This window comes from Hyperoodon ampullatus (genome assembly GCF_949752795.1).
Source record: "Hyperoodon ampullatus genome assembly, chromosome: 7".
Taxonomy (NCBI): Eukaryota; Metazoa; Chordata; class Mammalia; order Artiodactyla; family Ziphiidae; genus Hyperoodon; species Hyperoodon ampullatus.
This window is the reverse complement of record NC_136920.1, coordinates 95,877,560-95,904,420: the sequence shown is the minus strand read 5'-3', so window position 1 is coordinate 95,904,420 and position 26,861 is coordinate 95,877,560. Positions and strand designations below refer to the sequence as shown.

The 26,861-nt window shown below is 43.3% G+C and overlaps 1 protein-coding gene and 1 pseudogene across 2 annotated transcripts in view; one reads left to right on the top strand and one right to left on the bottom strand.

Moving 5' to 3' along the window:
• Positions 1–26,861, top strand: part of LOC307055662 (trehalase-like) — a 424,950-nt pseudogene that overhangs the window by 22,088 nt on the left and 376,001 nt on the right. The window lies entirely within an intron of this gene.
• Positions 1,188–25,190, bottom strand: JAML (junction adhesion molecule like; the record flags this gene model as incomplete). Its single annotated transcript, XM_079709394.1, has 9 exons — positions 1,188–1,704; positions 3,408–3,491; positions 4,965–5,025; positions 7,092–7,230; positions 10,853–11,090; positions 14,827–14,939; positions 18,715–18,940; positions 22,099–22,253; positions 25,148–25,190. 9 exons carry the CDS (start codon positions 25,188–25,190, stop codon positions 1,612–1,614), a joined length of 1,152 nt encoding a protein of 383 aa, XP_079565520.1. The 3' UTR covers positions 1,188–1,611.

Below are 26,861 nucleotides of genomic sequence, written 5' to 3'. Positions count from 1 at the left end.
TCAAAAAGATACGTGCACCCCAGTGTTCATTGCAGCACTATTTACAATAGCCAGGACATGGAAACAACCTAAATGTCCATCAACAGAGGAATGGATAAAGAAGATGTGGTACATACATACAATGGAATACTACTCAGTGGAACGAAACTGGGTCACTTGTAGAGACGTGTATGGACCTAGAGACTGTCATACAGGGTGAAGTAAGGCAGAAAGAGAAAAACAAATATTGTGTATTAATGAATATATGTGGAGTCTAGAAAAATGGTATAGATGAACTTATTTGCAAAGCAGAAATAGAGATACAGATGTAGAGAATAAATGTATGGATACCAAGGTGGAAAACGAGGGTGGGATGGATTGGGAGAGTGGGATTGACATATATACACTACCATGTGTAAAACAGATAACTAATGAGAACGGAATGTATAGCACAGGGAGCTCTACTCAATGCTCTGTGGTGACCTAAATGGGAAGGAAATCCAAGAAAGAGGGGATATACGTATACATGTGGCTTATTCACTTTGCTGTACAGCAGAAACTAACACAACATTGTAAAGCAACTATACTCCAATTTTTAAAAAAGTAGCTCACTTAAGATTGGATCAGAAATCAGAGACCCACAAAAGACCTGCTCTTTATCTAGGTCCTGAATGGCTAAGAGGGAAAAGTGGGATGCAGAGAATGAGGAAGGCCCTGTGGCAATAAAGACGAGGAGATCCGAGCTGGGCCCAGACTAGAAATAGGAGTTCAGAACCAAAGGATTTCAAAAACGAACCTCATTAAATCTTACAATAGTAACCCAAAGGTAAGGGAGCCTCACATTTCAGACCAAGAGTTAAATCAGTGGCTGTCCACTTTGGCACCACCTGAGTGTCACTTTTGAAAAAGGCAAGTCCCCCAGCTCCACCCATGAATTCCAAACCAGAACACCTCTGGTGGAGTCCAGCCAAGAGCCACCAGCCACACTGATAACCAGCCAGAATCAAGTAGCACTGCGTTAAATCAAAGAGCTGTATTTATACCCCACTTCCAACCCCATTCACCCCCTCAAAACTTTCCCAGGCCTCAAACCAGTCCCCAGTGTGTAAGTCACAGCGGGGCTTTCCTCCAGTCACTTCAATTGTTTCAGGAGTTCCAGACCATAGATTCCTCACCAAGACTCCACTTGCCCCTCAGCCAGGGTAGAAACACAGGATGATTTCCACAAACTGCATTTATTTAGGGATAATTGGCCAACGAAATCGTTTGGGTTGGTTTTTATCTCTGTGATTCTTCCCTGTAACCATCCACAAAGAGCACCGTCCAAGCAGAGGGTCTGACCTGATGGGATGCTTGGCCGCTGGGGCAGCTCAGTCAGGGTCCCCAGGGCCAGTGTCCCACTCCAGAGGGACCAAGTCTGTGCTCCCCCTAATCAGGGCCTGTTCCTCCAGAGCTGTCCCGTCTCTCTGCCAAGTTTCAAGCCCTCCATCTTCTTCAGCCCTTTGCCCAAGCAATGAGGCCGGAGGAGGACTGGGAGGGCAGGGGGTCTGACATAACTGGTACATGGACTCAGGACACAAGGAAAAGAGAGTCTGTGCCATGGCCAAGGGCAAAGGGAACTCCCCCTTCTTTTCAAAAGGCTTGCTCTGTCCTGGGCATTCCCCCGTCTGACTTTTTGTCAGATGGGCTAGTTGGTGCTGACCCCAGAGAAGGCCAAACTGGGTGCTGTGGGGAGAAAGAAACAAAGCACATTTGTAAGAAGCGTTTCAATCATAATAGTTTCCATTTATTGAGCTCTTTCCATCTGTCTGGCCCAATTCTGAATTTCACATGCACTGTCTCATTTGATCCTCACCACCCGAGAGATAGGTTTTATTATTCCCATTAAGGATTAGGAAACTGAAGTTCAGAGAAGCTAAGTTACCTGCCTAAGATTGAGCTAGCTTCTAAGTCAGGGTAAAGATTTGGACCCTGGTGTGTCCAACTCCAAAGCCTGTGATCTTAACCATTGTACTATACAGCCTCAGAAAGGGGACACAGCGTGGTGCCCCCTTCATTTAAGTAAATTTAATCAAGAAGCAAAGGTTCTTTGTTACCCTGCTCTCTTTCAGATAACACCTCCCTACCTGAGGTCTCAAACAAGTGGTATGCAGGCCAGAATTCACCCACGGGCTTGTTTAATTTGGTACATAGTGTTTTAAAATAACTTGACAACCCCTGAAGGACTTTGAGTTTGTGGCCCTGGCCTCTCATCACACTCACTTTATTGAAACCGTTTCAAGGGGACAGGGGTGCCATTTTCTGCAAAGTTTCAGTCGCAAGCACCTGGCAGTGAACATGGGGAAGCTGGCTTGGAAGCTGGCTTTGGAGCTGGCTTTCCCTCCTCCATCATCTCTGCGCCAAAGACTATCTGCAAACAGTACCACCCAGGTGGCTGACACACTCAGCAGCAGCCACTGTGCAGCTGTATCAGCAGGTCTCTAAGATGAGGTTCTGGCAGTTACTGTAGCATCACATGGCTATAACAGGAGAAGGATGGGGGGAGGGGAATGACTATATTCAACTTCAGAGGGGAGCTTATGTTTCCCTTGGTGGAGCCAGGCCAGGGCTCTGATCTCACACTTCCCTGGCAGAACCTTTCTCTGCTGTAATCATCTGGAAGTCATGTGTCCTTAGCGCTGGTGTGACAGGAACAAACAGAAGCCATCATCCTATAAGCAGAGGAGGCCAGCCTTCCTGAACCCAGCAGAACACGGCTCCCTCCATGGCTGTGGTGTCTATCATTAGTCTACAAATAGCATCATATCCCTCGCCAGCTCAGTCCTTTTATCCTTACCCCTACTCACTACACAGCCAGTGTCTTTTCTAGGTGCTGGACTTCCCTGGAGAGTTGAGCAAAGAGAAAGTAAGAATCAGACTCTGTATTATTACATGAAATTCAGCATGCAGCCTTGCTGGCAATTAGATTATGTCAAGGTATAATAAGTCACAGAATTTAAAAATCTAAGAGTTGGAAGGCACATTTTGAAAGGAAGGAAAACTATCCCTTGTGACACGATGCTTGTGCAAGGATCTTACAGCCCCCTCTTTACTATGCTGTGTTAAACCAGTATTGTACTGATGAGGCAGAGATCTTGCCTACCCTCACGAAGGCACTTCCTTTTACCTCTAAGATCAATCCTCTCCAGCCCTAGAGATACTCATAATACTCGAAATTGGGTATAAGGACAAGTTTGATATTACTTTTCTATCCAGCAGAGCTTCAGCTTCTCACCCTTTCCTACTACCTAGAAAAATCTCTGCCCTCAGCAGAGTGGCCTCCCCAGGGGACCTAGAAATGTGCATCCCCCATGAGTTTGCCATATCCTTCCCAGCTCCTTTTCCTGCCTCCAGATGCATGGCTTGGCTGGACCCAGAATATTCCTCACCATGGTCATGTAGGTGGCCTCTGACTTCCCACTTGATTCTTCATCAGTCACCTCTTGCATGGTTATTGAGGAGTAGATATGTTTCTAGAGGGGAGAAAAACATGTAAATATTCCTAAAACTCAACAAGTCTTACGTACCAGAGAAAAGGCTATCTACCACTCTTCAAGGGGACAGGGGTCCTCCAGGGCATCAACCACCAAAATCAGTAGGTCAGAGGGTTACTAAGAGCTAGAGAATTATCATAGGTCATGATAATCCAGTCCTCAGACTTCCTGGAAATTAAGAAAATTAGCTCATCAGCAAAGAGCACTATCTTAAGAACCAAATTCTTTGGTTCCAAAGTCAAACATCTGGGACTTCACTGGCAGTCCAGTGGTTAAGACTCCACGCTCCTAATGCAGGGGACGTGGGTTCACTCCCTGGTCAGGGAACTAAGATCCCACATGCTGCATGGCGTGGCCAAAAAAAAAAAATCAAACATCTTCGTTTGGATGGGCATTGAGGTAGCAGCAGAAAATTCTTATCTTGCCAAATTACTTGTACTTTGTGATTATTTCCTCCTCATTAGAGTCATGGCAGGACGGCATTCAGCAGCAGCTAATTGTCATCATCTCTTCCAGAGGGTTTATATGCCAGGAACAGCCCTCACTGAACTTCACATCTGTGAGGTCAGAGGTACTGTGTGATTCCCATTCCTGTCACTATTTGGAGAAGTGATATCATCCATTGACAAAGTCTTGGACTTCTGGGGTCCCCTGCACTATGTTGTGAGAAAATCCTACTCTTGGGTCACAAACAGCCCAAAAGATGGAAAGGTAAATATTATAAGAGGAGTTTTTCAAAGGAAAGAAAGAGAGAGAGAAAGAAAGTGAGAGAGAGGGAGGGAGGGAGGGAGGAAGGAAGGGAGGGGGAAAGAAAGGAGGGAGGGAGGGGGAAGAAGGGAAGGAGGAGGGAAGAGAAGAAAGAACAAAAGGGGAAAAAAAGAGTTCAAGGAAACGAATCCATTTCTCAGTCCCTGGTAGCAATTATTTACCACAAACTAATATGGTTGAAAAAGTTCTTGATCCTCTCTTTCTAAAGGTCCCCGAATATTTAATCTGAACAATTAACTCCTTCACTTAACTCTGGAATGGATCATAAGCATCCTTTATATGGATACAGTGCCTCATAGATTACAAAGCACTAGCCTATCATCATGTTATTTGAACCTTATAATGGGGCAAATATGTTTGTCCTTAAACTCATTTTACTGATGAGAAAACTGAGGCTCAGGGAGGTGGCAGAGCTGGGCTTGAACTAGGACTTTCCCAGGGCCCTCCAAGGATGTACTGGGCTGCTGGACTGGCCCTGTCCGCCCCATGCCACTCACTCTCCCAGGGACTCATTGCAGTGATGGAGATTTCCTGAGCCGCTGCTCTGTGCCAGGCACTGGATGCGCCGAGACATAATGAGACACAGTTCACAGGGGAATGATAAGGACACCACCTGGATCCTGGAGCAGTCTCCACCTTGCCCTCACCGGGCACAGCAGCAAAATGGCAGAGTTCTTCTCTTACCTCTGGATTTGCCTTCTTTGTGTTCTCCAGGTTTTTGACCAAGGTCGTGGAAGTTACTGAACTGCAAAGGCATGAAAAGCATGTGGAATTACCCAGCCAGCACCGTATATTCAAGGGTGACAACATGAGACCACACGGAGTTTTATGAAGAGAGAGACCCCAGGTTAGGAATTACTCCCAGACACCTACAGCCCACGCTCCCCAGCTCCGCTTGATATCTGAGAGATGCATCTCTTTCACGGAAAGCAGAAAAGCATCTGGAGATAGTTTAGGCTGAACGACAGCTTCAACCTCTCTATTGTCACACTAACAAGTTTTCTGTCCATAACAATTTAAAGTGAATTAATAGAGAGGGGCCATGGGATTCGATTTTATCATTTCCGAGGACTGGGGAAATGGAGCTGAACCAGCAGGGAGCAGCAGAAGCTCAGCGAGACACCGGTTCAAAGGCTCCCGGCTTCTTTCTTCCAGGGAGGATGCCAAGCAGAATTATCCCCTCAAACACCCAGGGCTGGGAGCTCTGGCCCCTTCCCTGCCCTTGGCCTTTGATTGCTTGACCATCTGCCTTCTGCATTTGTCACTAAATAGGCTTCCTTTTTTTCCTATTTTGTCCTAAGGTGGAGCGAAAAAAGAAAAATAACAACAACAGCCAGGGTTAAAGCTAGAAAGGAATGTACATTTTTTTGTCTCAGAGTAGAAATATTTTAATCATATTTTCTGATTATAAAGTTATATGCTCTGGTTGTAAAATAACTCATATAATACAGAAATGTAGACAGTCTGAAGTTGAGGTTCCAGTAAACCCCCTACCCTCCTAGCACCCAACTTTCCTTTTATCCCAAATAGCACTATTAATATTTTAGAATTATCCTTCAAACCTCTCTCAGTGCAAGCATAAGTATACTCACACAAAATATATTTAGTATATATGCTGCTGAAGAGAGAATTACATAATATGCTTTTTTATTAAAGTGAGATCATACTATATATTGTATAATACTACTCCTCGGACATCTTTCTCCATCATTACATACAGAGCCATGCGGTATTTCATTGAATGGAATACCAGTTTATTGAATCATTACCTTTCTGACAGACACTGAGAATGCTTTCAGTTTTTAATTATAATCTTTGCTACAGCAACCATGTTTATGCACAAGTCTCAGCATATCCGTCTGACTATTTCTTTAGAATAAACTAGTAGACAGACATGGGAGTGCTGCTCTTCATTTTGAGGGAAACTGAGGCCCAGAGCAGGGAAGTGAGCTGAAAGGGAAGCCAGGTTGTCTAACTCTCGGTTCAGTGCTATCCACATGACCAAAGCAAAGACCTTCAAGTTCAAAACCAAGTCAGAGAGCCCCTGGGGGGTCAAGTGCAAACCTAGCAGGCAGCAGCAGTTTCTGTACAATACATGTCCCATGGGGAAAGGAGTCCCAAAAGTCAGCACTACTCAGTCTTAATGGGGGTTCTTGCCCATTGACACTATTTCAAAAAGAGAGTCAATTTGCCCTAGCAACATAGTTCATCAATATTTGGATAAATGGAAGGATGCGAGCCTGTCAACAGCCAGTGAAACACTAGAGCCCGTGCCCAGAGCATCGGTGTATTTCTGAGGTACTGGTAGAATTTCAAGCCTTTAAAAACACACTTCAACAATAAATAATTTAGGACCTGAGGCCATTCATTCAAAAGTAGCTTCTCATAATTAAAATGTGGTCCTTCAGATAAAGCCACTGACAACCCTCAAAATCTGAGCTTCTCTACGAAGTATATACATACTGTGGATAATTCAAAAATCGTTTCTCTCAGGCATTGAATAGCACCATTATGGTTCTTGCATAAGATGTATACTCTTAATTGTGCTCTACTTGGACCAACATTTGTAAGTCTTTGTAATCTTTGTAAAATGAGGATGGTGTGGGAATGTGCAAGGCCTTTCAGGATAACAGGGAGCAAAAGGGGGTGGGGTCACTATACAATGACGTCTAATGTGGTAACCACAGATGATTCTGGTTTAAAACACCCTCTTCTGTGAAAATGGCACACTTAGAGCCTTATCACCCTCTTCCACTTCAGGCTAGAGGCATCTCCAGCCCCCCAGCCCAAGAGATGCGAGCAGCCCTGTACCTCTTATTCCCATAGGTCCTCTTCACAATCAATATCAGAACAGGAAGCAGCAGGATAGTGGTGCAGATAATCCCCACAATGATCACCAGCTGATTACTGCCCAGGATCTCAGGTCCGAGGGTTACTGAGGTCACCAATGCTTGGGAAAGGAGAAAAGTAATGACAGGGCCTCAATATTCCAGAAAAGAGCTGGGAGCCTCACCAGTTCTAGACCAAGTACCAACAGCCACGTCAGAAGCGGGAGGAGAAGGTCAGACTCCACTCCATGTTGAAACACTAGGACTCCAGCTGTCCCCATTAGACTGAGAACCAAAGTCCGCTGACACACCCCACCCCCACCCCCAGTTACTGTTAAAATGTAGATTAAGGTCGGTGGGAAAAGAGAATATCACCTCACCTACAGTAGAGTTTCCTTTCACATTAATAATTCTATCTTAAAATGTGGTTTACCAAATGACAGAAATAACAGACATGTTAGAGCCTGCTCTAGGCTACAACAGTCAGCCCCATAGTCATGATACAAAGTAAAGCACTTCCACCTTTATGGTACCCTTCACTCATTTGCTCAGTTCACTCTGAACATACACATCAAACACCTCCTGGGTGCCAGATATCACTAGGCACAGAAGATGCAAAGACAAATAGTGCATGGTCCCTGCCTTCAAGAAGAGAGACAATGTAAACAGAAAACCACAGACTGCTTATAGATGCTTTGAGAGCAGTCCATATAGAGTACAGAGCAGCATAGAGAAAAGGGTACCCAATTCTATGGGGAGCAGAACCTGAGAATTTGTCAGCAAAAGTTTTAAAGTTTAAGCTGAGTCTTAAAGGAAACATCAAGGTTTTGTTGGCAAACAATATGGGGAAGGATGGTAGGGACCTTATACCCAAGGTCTGGAGCTCTTAGTTGCTTTTAGGTGACAGGATGGTGTTTTTAGAAACTAGCAAGAGTTCCATGGGTCTGGTTCAAAGGTTGTGTTTGTCGGTGTGGCGGGGAATGAGGCTGGATAAATAACAGGATGTAAGTCATGAAGGACCTTGATTATCTCAATGAGGAGTTTGGATTTTTTTCCGTAAGCAACGGAGAAGACATTGAGAGATTATAAGCAGTTGAGATTTGTTACTGAGAAAGATGGCACTCAGAGCTGCATGAAGAATGAGGGCTAGTGACTGAGAATGAAAGCAGAGACTTGTGAAGGGCCTACAGTCCAAGACAGGGATGAGACAGCCAGAATAAGGTGGTGGTGACAGATGGGAAAGAAGGCAGATCCAGTCAGTAGTAGACAGCCATAAAAAGGAACGAAACTGAATTATTTGTAATGAGGTGGATGGACCTAGAGTCTGTCATACAGAGTGAAGTAAGTCAGAAAGAGAAAAGCAAATATGGGTTGCTAATGCACATATATGGAATCTAAAAAAAACGGTATGATGAACCTAGCGGCAGAGCAGAAATAAAGACGCAGACGTAGGGAACAGATTTGAAGACACAGTGGAGGAAGGGGAAGCTGGGATGAAGTGAGAGAGTAGCATCGACATATATACACTACCAAATGTAAAATGGATGGCTAGTGGGAAGCTGCTGCATAGCACAGGGAGATCAGCTCAATGCTTTGTGATGACCTAGAAGGGTGGGATAGGGAGGGTGGGAGGGAGGCTCAAGAGGGAGAGGATATGCAGATATATGTATACACATAGCTGATTCAATTTGTTGTACAGCAGAAACTAATGCAATATTGTAAAGCAATTATACTCCAATAAAGATATTTTTTTAAGTCAGTAGTAGAAATGACAGGACTTGTTGACTTGTTAGACTGGGGGTCATGGGAAAGGGAAGAATCAAGTACAACCCCCAGGCATCCAGTTGGATAACTGTGTAGATGGTGGTAGCATTAACTGAGATTGAAGAGATGGGCTGGGGAGAGGTGACAGGGGTAGGTTTGGATATGTTGTATTTGAGTATTTGTGGAATATTTGGGTGGAGCTCATATAATACATAGAGATAGAGAGATACATAGATAGGCAGACAGATCAAGTTGTATCTAACGTAGAATATATTGAATGTATATAGAACATGGTGTTCAATATTACTGAGGTAGAGAAGGTCGAGGATGTGCCATTAGAGTACCATTGGTGATCTACGCTAGAGTAGAGGAAGAAGCAGAAGGCTGAATGCAGTGTGCTATCAATTAATGGGAGATGAGATAGGAGACACCATGTCCAGCCCTTTAGCAAGCTATCTGGCTGTGTAAAGAAAGAAATACATAATGTATTGTGGGGAAGGTTGCACAACTCGGAATATACTAAAAACCATCAAGGTGTACACTTTAAATGGGTAAATTGTAAGGTATGTGAGTTGTATCTCAATAAAGCTGTTTCAAGAAAAATAAAGATATAGGATGAGAGCTAAAGGACACAAGGACACAGGTAAGAGGAAGAGTGGAGTGTATGTTTGTGCTGAGTGGTAGAAGCCCTTGGAAAGTACGAGCTTAAAGAGCCATGCTGGGGCTTCCCTGGTGGCGCAGTGGTTGGGAGTCCGCCTGCCGATGCAGGGAACACGGGTTCGTGCCCCGATCTGGGAAGATCCCACATGCCGCGGAGCGGCTGGGCCCGTGAGCCATGGCCGCTGAGCCTGCGCATCCGGAGCCTGTGCTCCGCAACGGGAGAGGCCACAACAGTGAGAGGCCCGCGTACCGCAAGAAAAAAAAAAGAGCCATGCTGTGAGGATCCTGAGAAGGAAGAGAGAGCACCACCTGAGCACAGGGGCTCACATAAGCCCTGGGTGGAAGGGAGCTCAGGATGGCAGGGCAGGCATGAGGATGGGAGCAGATGTAGGTCCGTTTGTGGGTGGGGAGGGCTCCAAAGTTGAATGAGCTCCCGCTAATGGCTTCTATTTTCTCTGTGAAGTGGAGCTAAGACTTCTGAGAGTGAAGAAAGCCATCTGTCTGCTTCCCTCTCCAGCTGGGATTCTTTGCTATTGGCAAGAAGGTGCCTCCATAGACTTAAGTCTCTGGCCAGAGGTACTGGGGTGTGTTGCACCCTCACCTCTATCCCTGCCCCCAACCAACCACAGCCAACCCCTAGGTCCCTAGCAAAAGGCAAAGTCCACAGGCCACATCCTGACTGCTAACTGGGTTATGGTTTAACTTTAACTCCTCACTTATCAACCTCTATCAGTCAACACAATTGAGTCTTTACTCTCCTACACACCAATGGCCTTAATACACAGTGTTTCGCCAGAATACAGAATCTTTGATCAGAAAACCCCTCTATTTTTGGTTTTGGCCCCTTCCTGTTTTCTCTGTTCTTTGCTGTCTCTCACCAGCTCGGGATCATCTTCCTTTCCACTACAGAGCATAGAGCATCTCCCTTGAAGCCAAGTCAAAACAACTCCAATCCATCTCTGAGCTCCTGTACCTTTAACTTAGTATATTACACTAATGATGAGTGAGGTCTGGCAGAGGGGTGGTGTTCACTCAATATTAGCTTTTTTTTCCTTGACCTGCCAGCAGGGAAGAACTAGGGTGAGGCCAATAAGGTGCATAAGGCACCAAATTTAAAGAGGTATCACTCCCAAGGTCATGCAAGTACAGGGTACAAGTGCTTGATAAGTGCTGGGCTTATCAGGGTCAGGCAAGTACAGCACCTGAGAGTAATGCCTCCTTAAATTTTGCACCCTAGAAGCCTCTCCAGCCTCACCCTAGTCCTGGCCCTGCCTACCGGCTATGAGGTCCCTCCTCCCTCTCCAGCCAAATGTTAGATACTTCGAGGCTCTTTCAGGATCACGTGCAGCACAGTGGTTGTCCTGACTGTCAGGTTCCCCAGGTGGATACTGCAGGTGTAGCTTCCTCCATCAGACTCCTTCACTCTGTGGAGCATAATGGAGCCATCGTTGCGGGAAGTGTCTCCCACCAGGTTTACACGGTTCTGGAAGCGGCCCCAGTTCTGGGGGTATCCCATGGGTGCCTTGAGTTTGGGGTAATGGCGCAACACAATCTCCTCCTAGAAGGGAAAGGCAAAACGTATGAGACTGAAGGGCTGGGGTAGAGGGGCGTGGGGAAGTTTGCGAGGGGAGCTCTCGGGACTCACAGGCTCTGTGTGTGGAAACAGTAAGGGTATTATCAGAATGTATGAAGTAACACAAATCCACAGACACGCGTGTCTGCGGGCACATAGTTGTGCAGGACGCCACCAAACCACAAACAACTCTTCCATCTCAAGAGAGGGATGAGGAAAGTGGGCATGAGGGACTTTCAGTTTTTTGCACTTCTCCAGTAAAAAAAGTAAAAGTACACCTTTACTTTTTATGACATATCCAGTTGGATTTCCAATAGGCACCTGAAACATGTCTAAAACTGAACTCCAAAATTCTCCCCCAAACCAGTTCCTTCTTATCCATCCCATTTTGGTAAATGGCAACGTCTTCTTTCTTAAGCTCTGGTTAAGAATCTTGGGAGTCATCCTTAACTCCTCTATTTCTTGAACAACTCACATCTAATCCCACAACAAATCCTCTATCCTCGAAATACATCCCAAATCCAGCCACTTCTCACCTCTTCCACAGTCTGGTCCAAGCCACCATCTCTCACCTGGATTCCTACAAGAGCTTCTCAACTTGTATCCCTCTATACTCCCCACTACAGTCTATTCTCAGCAGATGAACCTTTAGAAATATAAGTTAAATCATATCACTCCTCTGCTCAAAACCCTCTAACAGCCCTCCATTTCTCCTAAAAGTACAAAGTCCTCCATGAGCTGCCCCACCCCCATCTCCTCTCTGACTTCATCTTCTACTGGCTTTTTCCTCACCTACTTGGGTCACTTCACTCCAACCACACCAGTCTCCTTGCTGCTCCTTGAGTACTGGCCTCAGGGCCTTTGCACTTGCTGCTTCCTTTGCCTGGAACACTCTTCCCCCCTAGACAGATGCACGGTTGCCTCCTTCACTTCCTTGAGACCTCTGCTCAAATGTTACCTTTTTGGTGAGGTCTCCCTGACCACCTACATAAAATAACAACCACAAAACCCTGTTTTCTTGTTCTCCATAGCTCTTACTATTACCTGACATATCGTGTATTTATTTCTTCATTGTTTTACTATGTATATCGCTCCATCTTTTTTTTAACATCTTTATTGGAGTATAATTGCTTTACAATGGTGTGTTAGTTTCCGATTTATAACAAAGTGAATCATCTATACATATATATATATCCCCATATCTCCTCCCTCTTGCGTCTCCCTCCCACTGCTCTAGGTAGTCACAAAGCACCGAGCTGATCTCCCTGTGCTATGTGGCTGCTTCCCACTAGCTATCTATTTTACATTTGGTAGTGTATATATGTCCATGCCACTCTCTCACTTTGTCCCAGCTTACCCTTCCCCCTCCCCGTGTCCTCAAGTCCATTCTCTATGTCTACGTCTTTATTCCTGTCCTGCCCCTAGGTTCTATCCCTCCATCTTGATTGTAAGTCCCCCATCAGGGCAGGAGCTTTGAGTATTCACTGCATAGCAGATGCTTTAAAAACACTTGTTAAATAAATGTGTTGGAATTTTTTATAAAGTTATATAAATATTATTATTTTTAAAAGCTTTTAAGAAAAGGAAATGGGTATACAGACAGAAACATGAATGAAAAGACCTGGCTTGTCTCTTGTGATTCAAATTCACAACCCAAAATGTCAACTCTCATCCTATTTTCTGCAGTGTCTCAATTGGTGGATGACATATAAATGCATGACGAGTTCTCAGAGGTGAATCTGGAACTACATGTAATTCCCCAGACCCCACCATGATGCCACCATTTCTTTTTTTGTTTTTTTTTGAATTTTTGAATTTTATTTTATATATGGCAGGTTCTTATTAGTTATGTATTTTATACATATTAGTGTATACATGTCAATTCCAATCTCCCAATTCATCCCACCACCACCCCCCACCACTTTCCCCCATTGGTGTCCATACGTTTGTTCTCTACATCTGGATGCCACCATTTCTGACCCACTCAGCATATAGGAATCAAGTGAATATAAATGACTTTTTGTAGGGATGACCTGGAACATGTCTCCATTTATAAAAGTTAAATCTTTTCTAAACTTTGTACCTTAACTTTTATTAACAATAAGTTACCTGAGATGTCTCTTACAACACACCTTGACTCATCAGGATATCACCATGCCATAGTTGACGTCTAATGAACCAACTTGCTGTTTACTACTTCAGAGTTCCCATGAAGTACTCCTCAACCTGGCCCTCAGGACCTACTAATCCCAACATTCGAAGCATCCATGAAGACAAAGAAAATTCCCTCCATCACATAAATGGGGCAATGGGGCACAGAAGAAAACTCACAAAAATAACCCAAATAAGAATAAGAGGGCTTCCCTGGTGGTGCAGTGGTTAAGAATCCGCCTGCCATTGCAGGGGACACGGGTCCGGGAAGATCCCACATGCCACGGAGCAACTAAGCCCATGTGCCACAACTACTGAGCCCGTGCGCCACAACTACTGAAGCCCGTGCGCCTAGAGCCCGTGCTCGGCAACAAGAGAAGCCACCTCAATGAGAAGCCCGCATACCACAACAAAGAGTAGCCCCCGCTCGCCGCAACTAGAGAAAGCCCAAGCGCAGCAACGAAGACCCAGTGCAGCCAAAAGTAAATAAATTAAATTAATTAATTTTTTTAAAAAAGAATAAGAATGCAAAATGGTATAGGTGATCTTATTTGCAAAGCATAAATAGATACACAGATGTAGAGAATAAACGCATGGATACCAAGGGGGAAGCGAGGATGGGATGAGCTGGGAGATTGGGATTGACATATATACACTATTGATACTATGTATAAAATAGATGACTAATGAGAACCTACTGTATAGCACAGGAACTCTACTCAATGCTCTGTGGTGACCTAAATGGGAAGGAAATCCCAAACAGAGGGGATATATGTATACATAGAGCTGATTCACTTTGCTGTACAGTAGAAACTAACACAACATTGTAAAGCAACTATACTCCAATAAAAATTAATTAAAAATAAAAATTAGGGCTTCCCTGGTGGCGCAGTGGTTGAGAGTCCGCCTGCCGATGCAGGGGACGCGGGTTCGTGCCCCGGTCTGGGAAGATCCCACATGCCGCGGAGCGGCTGGGTGCGTGGGCCATGGCCGCTGAGCCTGCGCGTCCGGAGCCTGTGCTCCACAACGGGAGAGGCCACAGCAGTGAGAAGCCCGCGTACCGCAAAAAAAAAAAAAAATAAAAAAAATAAAATAAAAATTAAAAACATTTTTTTAATTTTAAAAAAAGAATACGAATGCAATTGTGCTTATGCCTAGCCCATTGCTTTCCTGGCTAGGCCACCAAAATCATCCCCCTTGCTATCCCATGGACTCTACAAAAAGGGGAAAGGAGAAGAGGAATTAAACTAAAATGCAGTGGCCAAGTCATGTACAAATGCTTTACACCAGCTGTCTCCTGTATGCGTCTTGACAACCTGAAAAGCTGAGCAGCAGCAGCATCTACTTCTTCTTCTTTATCATCTTCATTAGAGTCATTTTTCCCAACCGGAAGGTGAAATTGCCCAGCCAAGTGGCTGAGCTGAGAGGCCCAGCTTTGCCAAGGTCCAACGCCCAAGCCCTCACAACACCGCCACATGGCACCTGCTGCCTGGATTCTTGATCTCCCCCCTCTGTCCTGACAGCATCGGCCAGGGGCTTCTTATACACAATGAGGGTTTCTCCTCCTTACCTTGGTGTGCTCTCCTGATGAGAACATCCAGTCTACCCTGGTCATGTGTTTCTCTTCTGTGCTGTGGAAAACACATCCCATCTGAGTCGAATCACCCACATGAGCCGTGAGCTCTGGGGATAAAATGGTAAATCAAGTCAAACTCAAGGTATAATCTATAGAAGCCAAAGAACTTCCAGAAGAGATAATATTTAGCCAAAGATACTCAACAGTAAAATTAATGTCACCATCAAATACTGCACACTTTCCCTCCACAGATGATCCAGATTATTCTGTGTGGTCAAAGTACTCAGAGGTCTCTCACTCAAATCCACACAATACCCCAAGGATAAGACAATACCCTCTAGCTACCAACATACACCAAGTCTGAGGGGTCCCACTGACTTCAGTAAACACTTTCTGGTTCTCTTTAATTCCTTTCTCCTTCTCCTTTTCTAGAACTTCTCCCACAAGCCCCAACTCCACTTCAAGCTTGTAATAAAGAAAGTACAGAAAACCTTGAAGCCCCCCACTTTCTGTTCACCAACTTCGATACCCACACCTGCTTAACATAAACAGGAAGTGGAAAGTTATATAACTCTCATTCTTATAAATAATCCACTGGCTCTCCTAGCTGAAAAACTGAAGCATGGGTAAGTCTCCTCAATTTCTTTTATTCTTCTACAAGTTGTCTTAGGACTTGCTTAGGACAATTCTGGCTAGAGTACAGGTCACAGGACTGCTTGCTAATTAGGCCAAGACAACAGACAGATTTCTTCTTGGCTTTTCTTTCTGTTTTAATCCCTGCCCCCACTTCCCCATCTGCTCCCCCTTCCCCTGCTCCTGGCTTTCCAACACATAGTCTCTTCCTCCTGCTTATTTGTATAAGCAGCTGACCCCATCATATGTTTGCTGCTTTAGTCATTTCAAGAAGTCCCTGAAAAAGAAAACAATTAGAAAGATGCTTCTGATTTTTCAATAGTGCTCTATACAAATCGACCACAAGTCAATTAAGAAAAGAAAGGCAGGATGATATTTAAGGGAGACACAAGCCTAGGTCTTAACTGGACAGAGTTCCTTCAAAAGAGCATTAAGCGGAGCTCATAAAGGAACACAGCACATCAGCTAACCTTTTCATCCAAATTGTGTCCCTGGGAGAACGTTAACTTCCCACCCAGGAGGAAAGACGCACAATGGGAGGAAAGCAAAAGAAAATATTATGAACTCAAAACTCTATGGAGGGAATTATTTTGGAAGTAATAAAAATTCACTGCAAAGAATACCAATAGGGAAGGAAACACCCTCTAAATCTATGAGTATATTAAGAATTGAACCCTATTTTTTAAATGCAATAATAAGAACTGAACATTCTGAGTTCCTTCAACACACCAGGCATGTGCTAGACACCTAGGATATCACCTAGTCATTACAATATTTTGAGATATGCACTATTACTCTCCCATTTCACAGAGGAAGAAAGTGAAAGAGCCCAGAGCTTCATGGCCAGTAAAAGGCAGGGCCAGCACTCAAACCCAGGCCTAAGTGAAAACAAAGCCCACACTTTCTCACTCCCTTTACTGTTACCACCTCACATAAGTGGAAGGATGGCTGATTCTAGAGCAAAAATGTGGGAAGTTAATATTATTTTTATTTGTAAGAAAATTGTCTATACCACTGAAATTTTGTTTTCCAAATATTAGGAACTTTCTCTAAATTAGGATTTAAAGCACTGTTGGGTGTGATTCCAAAACATGGGCTTTTAATTATTTCATTATATTGCCTCCCTTCTAGAATCATAGAACTTTATAAATTGAGAAGAGATTAGAATAGAATAAAAATAATAGAGTAATGAAGTTAGGGGTCCAGAAGCCACGTAAACTCACATACTATACTACCTACCATGTGCACGAATCCCTTCAATAAGAATATTTTCTCTCCTTGAACAACATATTTTCCAAAATGTTAAACCAAACTCAAAACATTGTTCAAGCAATTCATCTGATATGAAAACTTTAATTCAATTTTGAATCTTAAAAATGAAGATCATCTGACTGAAATTATATGCACAAGTTTGAATAAAAATTAATTTTTGTTCTCTTTATACTTTTCATTAACTATTATACAATATATCTATATAGTATAATTATATAATCTGTGAACACACACATTCAGATGCCTTAAAATCCTTTCACAGAATAAAATGGAAGCAAATTCCTAAGAAAGAAAGAAAGAAAGAAAGAAAGAAAGGGAAAGAAAGAAAAAAGAAAATTGTCTATACTGTTTAAAATAAGAACTATGAATAAAAGAGTTGAAGTAGTAGAAACACAGAAAAATTACAAACTGAAGGATAAACTTTGTGGAGGAAATCTAGATGAGTTTTCACATGGAAGGAGATGGCCACCAGGCAAATGGTCAGGAGTTAGAGCTATTCCCACGCTGGCTGGAAAGGAAAAGTAAATACAAGTTGCTCCACTGGCTACTGGGAAATATCTGACTACCCCTAAAATTGCTCTAGCCTGCTCCCATGGACTCAGTTCTTAAAACTGCCTCCTTTGGGCTCCTTCCCTCTGTGTCTCTTCTAAGCAGGAATAGGCACCCATTTTGTAGGACATGCTTGTAGTCCTCAGGCCCAGCATCAGAGAACAAAGTAGAAAGGGGTAACTCAAAGATAATCCTTGGGGGACACAGGCAGTTGGTTCATTCCTTCTTCCTGGAGAGCCATACATTTAAAATCAAAAGAAAAATGCAATTGAAAAAAATTAGGAAAAATTAGGAGAGAGGCCAGAGGCCACCTTCTACAATTCCTTCTACCATTCCATTTTTTAGAAGCCAGATTCAAGTGAGGGATGCTAATTTAAGAATTTCCTTCATTTGACAAATGTTTACTGAATGCTTACTCTATGCCAGGCATTGTGTCTAGGGCTGGTCATGGGACCAAGAACACAGATCCAGGTGAGCAGGGGAGACACAACTGAACAGGTGTGTTGAATATCACCAGAGAGGAGGACAGGGTGCTCCAAAGGAGCTCACTGAAAGAATGGACCTAACCTAGCTGGCAGGGAGAGAGGCGTCTAGATTCTAGTTCACTCACTAAACAGCAAGCTCTCCTGAGGCCAAAGACTGTTCCTTCTATCTCACACTTTTAAAGAATGTATCTAATTCTGTGGTTTTCAAACTTTTTAAAGCAGCAGAATTCTTTCTTCCAACAAAATCTTATCTGGCAGCCCAGTGAATACAACAGGAAAAAGGAAAAGGACTTTGGTTGTAGTGGAGGTGGAAGCCAGAGGTCCTGCCCAACTAGATCCTCTATCAATCCCCTGCCCTGTTCTCACCCTTTGTGTGGCCCACCAGGTTCCTTGGACCTTGAGTGTTCTATAGAACATGTTTTTTAAAACCAACAATCTACTGAAGCCATTTATAAATGGGAACATGAGGTCCTAGGAAGTTAGAGAGATCTGCTCATTTCTTTTATATCCCCCAGAACACCTAACATAGTTACCTACAAAATATGGACACGACATCAACATGGATAACTGATGGGAAGCATCAGGGTATAGTGAAAAAAACATGGACTTTGTTGACAGAGGTACCAGGGTCCAAGTACTGGATATGCCATTTAATAAATATATGTCCTTAGGCAAGTCACTTAATCTCTCTAAGCCTCAGTTAACTCATCTGTAAAATGAAGAGGAGAATACAGTACTTCCTTCACAGCATTTTCATGAGGTGGAAACATGTTAAAGTAATAATAAAATAATGATCATCATTATTTTTATTTTATTGAGGACTCACTCCGTGGTGAGTACATAGCACAATGGCTGGCACTTGCTCAACAAAATCAGTTCGCTTCTCTCACTGCACACCAAATCTCTTGCCCCTTCGCCCTTCTCTGAGGAAGCATTTATGTACCTTTGGGCTCCTCTGGCAGTACATGCAGGACCACTGCTTTTTTGAACACCAGGCTCTCCATTTTGAAGCGGATTTCACAGGTGTAGTTTCCCTGGTCAGCCTCTTCCACATTTTGCAGCAGGAGAGAGCCGTCATGGTGTAAGATGTCCCCCACCAAGCTCACACGATTCTGGAAACGCCCCACAGGCACACTGATGTTGGCATAATAGAAGAGCACGTAATCATCCTGGAGGGCAATACAATATCGGAGAAAATGTAAAGTCCATGGCACCAGACCCAGGAGTCTGGACTCAAAAGCCCCTGATCTGTGGAGGCAGCATAGTCATCAACACCACTATGATCAAAAAGTACTTGGGGGCTTCCCTGGTGGCGCAGTGGTGGAGAGTCCGCCTGCTGATGCAGGGGACGAGGGTTCGTGCCCCGTTCCGGGAAGATCCCACATGCCGCGGAGCGGCTGGGCCCGTGAGCCATGGCCGCTGAGCCTGCACATCCGGAGCCTGTGCTCCTCAATGGGAGAGGCCACAACAGTGAGAGGCCCGCGTACCGCAAAAAAAAAAAAAAAAAAAGTACTTGGTATCCAATTCATCATCAACATCCTCATCATCATCCTCATCATCATCATCATGTGCCAGGCAATACACTGACTTGCACAAGGCTCTGTGGCTCATTTTATACAAAGACAACTGGAGAAACAGGGTCAACACATTTCCATTTCTTACAGTTTAAGGTAAAATGTAACACCCACTCTGAAGATCACTCTGGGGATTCAAACTCACAACTTTTTTTTTTTTTTTATTTTTTTTATTTTTTTTTTATTTTTATTTTTTGCTTTATCACAAATTTAATCAGTTATATGTATACATATGTTCCCATATCCCCTCCCTTTTGCGTCTCCCTCCCACCCTCCCTATCCCACCCCTCCAGGCGGTCACAAAGCACCGAGCTGATCTCCCTGTGCTATGCGGCTGCTTCCCACTAGCTATCTACCTTACGTTTGGTAGTGTATATATGTCCATGCCGCTCTTTCACTTTGTCACAGCTTACCCTTCCCCCTCCCCATATCCTCAAGTCCATTCTCTAGTAGGTCTGTGTCTTTATTCCTGTCTTACCCCTATGTTCTTCATGACCTTTTTTTTTCTTAAATTCCATATATATGTGTCAGCATACAGTATTTGTCTTTCTCTTTCTGACTTACTTCACTCTGTATGACAGACTCTAGGTCCATCCACCTCATTACAAATAGTTCAATTTCATTTCTTTTTATGGCTGAGTAATATTCCATTGTATGTATGTGCCACATCTTCTTTACCCATTCATCCAATGATGGACACTTAGGTTGTTTCCATCTCCGGGCTATTGTAAATAGGGCTGCTATGAACATTTTGGTACATGTCTCTTTTTGAATTATGGTTTTCTCAGGGTATATGCCCAGTAGTGGGATTGCAGGGTCATATGGTAGTTCTATTTGTAGTTTTTTAAGGAACCTCCATACCGTTCTCCATAGTGGCTGTACCAATTCACATTCCCACCAGCAGTGCAAGAGTGTTCCCTTTTTTCCACACCCTCTCCAGCATTTATTGTTTCTAGATTTTTTGATGATGGCCATTCTGACTGGTGTGAGATGATATCTCATTGTAGTTTTGATTTGCATTTCTCTAATTAGTAAAGATGTTGAGCATCCTTTCATGTGTTTGTTGGCAGTCTGTATATCTTCTGTGGAGAAATGTCTATTTAGGTCTTCTGCCCATTTTTGGATTGGGTTGTTTGTTTTTTTGTTATTGAGCTGCATGAGCTGCTTATAAATTTTGGAGATTAATCCTTTGTCAGTTGCTTCATTTGCAAATATTTTCTCCCATTCTGAGGGTTGTCTTTTGGTCTTGTTTATGGTTTCCTTTGCTGTGCAAAAGCTTTTAAGTTTCATTAGGTCCCATGTGTTTATTTTTGTCTTTATTTCCATTTCTCTAGGAGGTGGGTCAAAAAGGATCTTGCTGTGATTTATGTCATAGAGTGTTCTGCCTATGTTGTCCTCTAAGAGTTTGATAGTGTCTGGCCTTACATTTAGGTCTTTAATCCATTTTGAGCTTATTTTTGTGTATGGTGTTAGGGAGTGATCGAATCTCATACTTTTACATGTCCCTGTCCAGTTTTCCCAACACCACTTATTGAAGAGACTGTCCTTTCTCCACTGTACATTCCTGCCTCCTTTATCAAAGATAAGGTGACCATATGTCCGTGGGTTTATCTCTGGGCTTTCTATCCTGTTCCATTGATCTATCTTTCTGTTTCTGTGCCAGTACCATACTGTCTTGATTACTGCAGCTTTGTAGTATATCAAACTCACAACTTTTGAAAAGCATCTCCCATCTTCACCCTGTGTTCTGCCATGGCCTCTGCATTCAATGGCATCCAAATGTAATCCCACAGACTGGCTGTTGTGAGAATCCCCAGCATGTTGGCTGTTACCGCTGTCCTTTCTGCCCTCCTCCAGGCAGCTTATCATAAGGCATGAGAAGGAGTCATCAACAGGGAATGGTTTACAGACTGGGAGGGGGAGCCATGGGGAATTCTTATTTTCACTTAGACCATGGGTATTTCCCTCTTATAACAATAAATAGTAATAAAAATTTGAGTGACAGTAGCATTATAGGGATAACATGCTCTGAGCTACAAAAGCAATATTACATTTGCAAACGTTGGAACTTTATTGTCAACAATATATTACTTAGGACATATTTCGCAAATGATCCTGACATACAAGTATCTCCACAGAATCTCAGATGAGGCTTAATTGTTTCCTAATCCAAAGAGCTCCCGTGAAAGGCCTTCACTCAGCCATGCTGAGTCTGCTAATGCCAACACTTTAAGCAGCCATGAAGGAGAAAGAGATGGTTCCCCAGCACATAAATGGGTCACTGGAGTGCTAAAAGAATCTGCCCCCTCCCCAAAGAAAAGATTACTGTGACACCATTCCTGTGCCTAGGCCATAACTCTTTTTGTCTAGACCAATGCATTTTCACTCTTCTCACCCTCACACCCACCTATGCTACTCTACAAATGGGAGAAATAGAGGAAAGGAACTAAAGAACTTTATGTGCATGTCTCCCATTAGCTTCTCAAGGTCCTGAAAAGTAAGCATTACCATTATTATAATCACCTTCATCTTCACAGATGGGGAAGTTGAATGTCAGAAGTTTGAGTAATTTACCCAGCTGATTACACAGCCAAGAGGCGAGACTAGGAGGAGGCTCAGTTCTGGCAAGCTCCAGAGCCCAAGCTCCTGCAACCCCATCTCATGGCACTGGATGACCTGATTCTCCCTCTCCCCACATTCTGACACCATTGGCCAGGGGCTTTTAATACACAGCAGTGTTTCCTCCTTCTTACCTTGAAGTGCTCTCCTGATGAGAATATCCAGTCTACCTTGGTCACAAGTTTCTCTTCTGTGCTCTGGAAAATACATCCCAACAGGGCTGAATCACCCACATGGACTGTTAGCTCCGCGGAGGAAACAATCAAGTCATTCAGGCCCAAGGAATAACCTACAGAAGTCAAAAAGGCAAGAGGAGGCATCATTCAGACAAATACACTCAACAACAAAAATTAGTATTAATCTCCAAGTATATGCACCTTTCCACCCCAGATGACCCAACGTGGACAAAGTATTCAGAGGCCCTTCATTCAAACCAGCATGGCATTCCCAAGGGTAAGAGAAACACCCTGTAGTTCCCCCCACGTAGCTCAAGTCAGAGGGGTTCTACAATCTTCATGCTATATAGATGCTAACTGGTCCTGTGCTCCTAGCCAGTCCCTTCCCCTTTTCTAGAATTCATCCCTGCAATCTCCTTTCTTAAGAAAGAAGAGAGGGAATTCCCTGGTGGTCCAGTGGTTAGGACTCTGCACTTTCACTGCCGAGGGAGGAGGTTCAATCCCTGGTCGGGGAACTAAGATCCTGCAAGCCACGTGGTGTGGCCAGAGAAACAAAACAAAACAAAAACAAAAACAAAACAAGAAGAAAAGAGAAGGGAAACCCTGAAGTCTCTCCTTTCAGGTCATGAATTTAGACACCCATAAACAGGAAATGGGATGTCTCTGGCTCCTAGTTTCCCACCCATTCCCTAACTGAAAAACCAGTTCACAGGTATTTTTGCTTCCCTCTGCTTTTCTCCTTCTTTAGTTCCTTTACAAAAGCTTATCTCTGAATTTGCTGGCTGATTCTGGCTGTAGTGCAGGTCCTTGTAATTAGGCCAGTACAGAGCACAGCTCCTCTCTTGAATTTCCTTTGTGTTTGCCTTCTCCCCACCTCCCTCCTCCAGCTCTGCCCTCAGCCCTGGCTTTCCAGTCTCTAGGGTTAGCCCATGCGGTACCCCTCCACTATCTGTCCATTGCTCAAGTAATTTCTCTTTTCCCTTAAAGAGAAAACCATTTCTAAAGAGAAAACCATGACATGGATATTTCTGTTTTCACAAGACATGCTCTATGCAAAGAGATAACCATAGCAAGAAAGACACATTTAGATGCTGGCCGGTTCCTATCAAAGCAGAGCCAAGTGAATGAATTTGGGAATAAACAGAAAATGTGCCAACCTCTCCATCCAAGCTGTTGCCCCAAAAGAAGAGTGTTAACTTCCTGCCCACAGCAGGCAACACGCAGTGGGGAGGACGTGAAAGAAAACATGAACTCTCCACCCTCTGGAGGGAATTATTTTTTGAAAGAAATCAAAAGTACCTGCAAAAGCGACCTGGAATTTTCCTGTAAGGAAGAACTGAGCAACTTTAAGTGTGGTTAAAGGTATAAGAAGCTTATTTAATGTAATATGAAGAGCACTGTCTGTAGAATTAAATGAGTTTGCCAGAAAGCAAGAGCAGCAACCAAAGCAAAGAGAAACTTATACCTGATGGGTAACCTTTGTACAGAAATAGCTGAAGAAATTGAGACTTTCTACAGAGGAGGAAAACCTCTCCACCAAGAAGTACAATACCCCCTGATGTCACCAGGCCACTCCACACGGGGTTGGATTGTTAAGTCTCTGGATGGAAGGGCAAAAACCTGCAGGCTGCTTCACCCAGGAAATGTCTAAATAGCCTCTGAGATTTTTACAACCCTGATTCCATGGGGAAAAAAATTCTCTAATACATACAAGTTTCATGTGTGTGTGTCTGTCTGACTGCATGTTTGTGCACATGCTATGTTGCCTGGAATTAGAGCAAAGACAATTCTTTTGTGCACTTTGCTGAGTCAGTGTTTAGGTCACCATTCAAAGTTTAAAAAACTAATAATAAAGAGAAAAATAGAATAGATAAACAACAAGGTCCTACTGCATATAGTAGGAACTATAGTCAATATCCTGTGATAAACCATAATGGAATATAAAAAAGAATGTACATATATGTATAACTGAATCTCTTTGCTGTACAGCAGAAATTAACACAACATTGTAAATCAACCATACTTTAAAAAGACAAAAAAATAGGGACTTCCCTGGTGGCACAGTGGTTAAGACTCCATGCTCCCAATGCAGGGGGCCCAGGTTCAATCCCTGGTCAGGGAACCAGATCCCACATGCATGCCACAACTAAGAGTTCACATGCCACAACTAAGGAGCCCGCCTGCCGCAACTAAGACCCAGAGCAACCAAATAATTTTTTTAAGTTTTTTAAGAAAGAGAAAAAAATTAAAAGCCATGAGAGCAAAGCATCTAATTAATTTATTCTTCCAACAGAGCTATATCCATGGGATAAAGAGAAGACAAGGGGACAAAAGGATGAAAAAGTTAGAAAGAGATGGGATTAGCAAGAAGAAGCAGCCCTGAGCACTGTAGGAACAGGAGACTCCAACCTGGTCTGCTGAGTCAGCCAGAGCAGGCTTTTTAAAAGTGGAGCTTAAGGAGAAGCCTGAAGAATAAGGAAGGCTTAGGCACGCTTGCTAGGGTGAGGTGGGGAGAGAAGGTTCCAGGCAGAAGAAACCATCCAAAATTGGGAAAGAGCTCAGTGCATTTGAGGAACTGCAAGAAGACTAGTGTAGCTAAAGCACGAAAACAATTACAGGGATTCTGGGACTCCCTCTGGTAATTTCATTTCCTGATCTGAGACTAGCTGTGGTTTTAAAGATAACAATTTAAAGTGCAGGAATACCAGCGAGAAACTATCTTTGTATCCCATAGGAAGGTCCTAAAACACCCAGTCAGGACCCAAAGGCATTCTGTTTCTAATAGCAGCAGAGGCATATTCAGCTTTCCAAGAAAGAGTCTCCTACTTGGCTTCTAAAACAGCTGTTGCAGCAAAACGGCTGTTTCAACAAAACTATGAAGTTCCAGGTTGGGGTTTCCATTTTCAACAAAGCAAGGGGAAATGAAAATATATAAAACTGGCTTCTGAACATGCATGAGACTTACAAGAAATCAAATACCCTCCTTGGTCCCTTGGTTTCTACTTACTGAGTAACACTGGCATCAGGATGAGTTTCAGTGGGTAAAACATGCTGCTCTCAATTTTTCAACCTTAAAAGAAAAAAAATGTCAGAAAATAGTGTCAAGAGAAGTTCATTAATTTAACAAATCAATGGAGAGTTCTTCTGTGAGTCAGCCTCTGTCTGAGGCACTGGGCTGCAGCATGTAGCAAGGAAGACAAGGTCCCGGCTCGTGAGCAGCTTGCACGTTGAGGGGAGATGGAGAGGGAAAAAAAGCAGCAAATGAATGAATAAGAAACAGTGGATGCTGGTAACTGCTATGATGAAACAAAACAGAGTGGTGTTTGGAGAGTCACTTGCGGGCTGCCTCAGACTGGCTATAAGGGAAGATTAGATGAAAGTTGCTTTTAAAGAGAAAAAAAGCAAACAATTCCAGGATAGCCTTGAGATGACAACCCTAGACAATCTACAACCTGAGAGTTTCACATAAACAAAAGATTACAGGATACTCAGCCTGAAATTTTTACCTATCTCTCCAACTCAATTAAAATGACTACCTTTAAATATATAAAGAATGTTCTGGACATGTAAGAAAAGAGATACACAAATACAAGAAAATTTTTTAAACTCAGTTATGACACAAAGAAGCCACGTGAAAGGTCCACAGTCAGATTTTTTTTTCTATTTTTTTACTTTTTTAGGCAGGATAGCATGGATAGAATGAGAACTGGGTTGTGCATGGGCAAAAGTACTTTTAAAACATCTATATTATCTCTGTGGTATTAATTTCACTGCATCCACCAGCTCCTGGGAAAGAATTCACTGTCTGCACAATGCCCTGCAATTTTCTTAACAAAACAGAAGAACCCTAACTTCAAGGAGTTACAATTCAACAAGCCTTGGGTTCCTACCTACTACTGTGGCTGGTCTCAGTCATGATCCCTGCACCCCTAACATCTTGGAGTAATTTCACCTCAGAATATGCTAGAAGGAAAGGTCTTCTTCGTGTATTAACATCATAGTACCCTACCTGGCTCTGCTGGAAGTCCAGCACGTATGGTGGCCATTTTAATGTATAAAAAATGATTACCTAAGAGATTTTTTTTTTAAATAATTTGTCTGTTTGATGTTTGCTGTTTTGTCTTTCTTTCTGGCTGCATTGGGTATTCGTTGCTGCACACGGGCTTTCTCTAGTTGTGGCGAGCAGGGGCTACTCTTCGTTGCAGTGCACGGGCTTCTTATTGCGTTGGCTTCTCTTGTTGCAGAGCATGAGCTCTAGGTGTGAAGACTTCAGTAGTTGTGGCACACAGGCTCAGTAGTTGTGGTTTGCGGGCTCTACAGCACAGTAAGAGACTTCTTACCTGTATTCTAATCAACAAAGTCCTCTATCTGGAAAATCAGGGTCAAACTGTTTAAGGTGGCCCTACCTAGGTCTCACTTATGCGGAAAGTCCATTGACCTTGCTGAACCACAGTTTCCTCGCCTATAACATGGGGATAACAACACTAGGATCAAATGTGATAATGCAGAAAACAGTGCTTTGAAAAATAGAAAGCATTACCACATAAGATCCTATTTTTATAGCCTAAAAGTCAGATAGGAAACAGAGTTTGTAGCTTTAGAGGAGATTTTGGGTTCTGAGAATCTACCTTTACAAGAATGGCAAATGATGAATCAGAATGAACTGGAAACATTTTAAGTTTCAGTTCTTGAATTCCATTACAACAATGTAGATAACAATT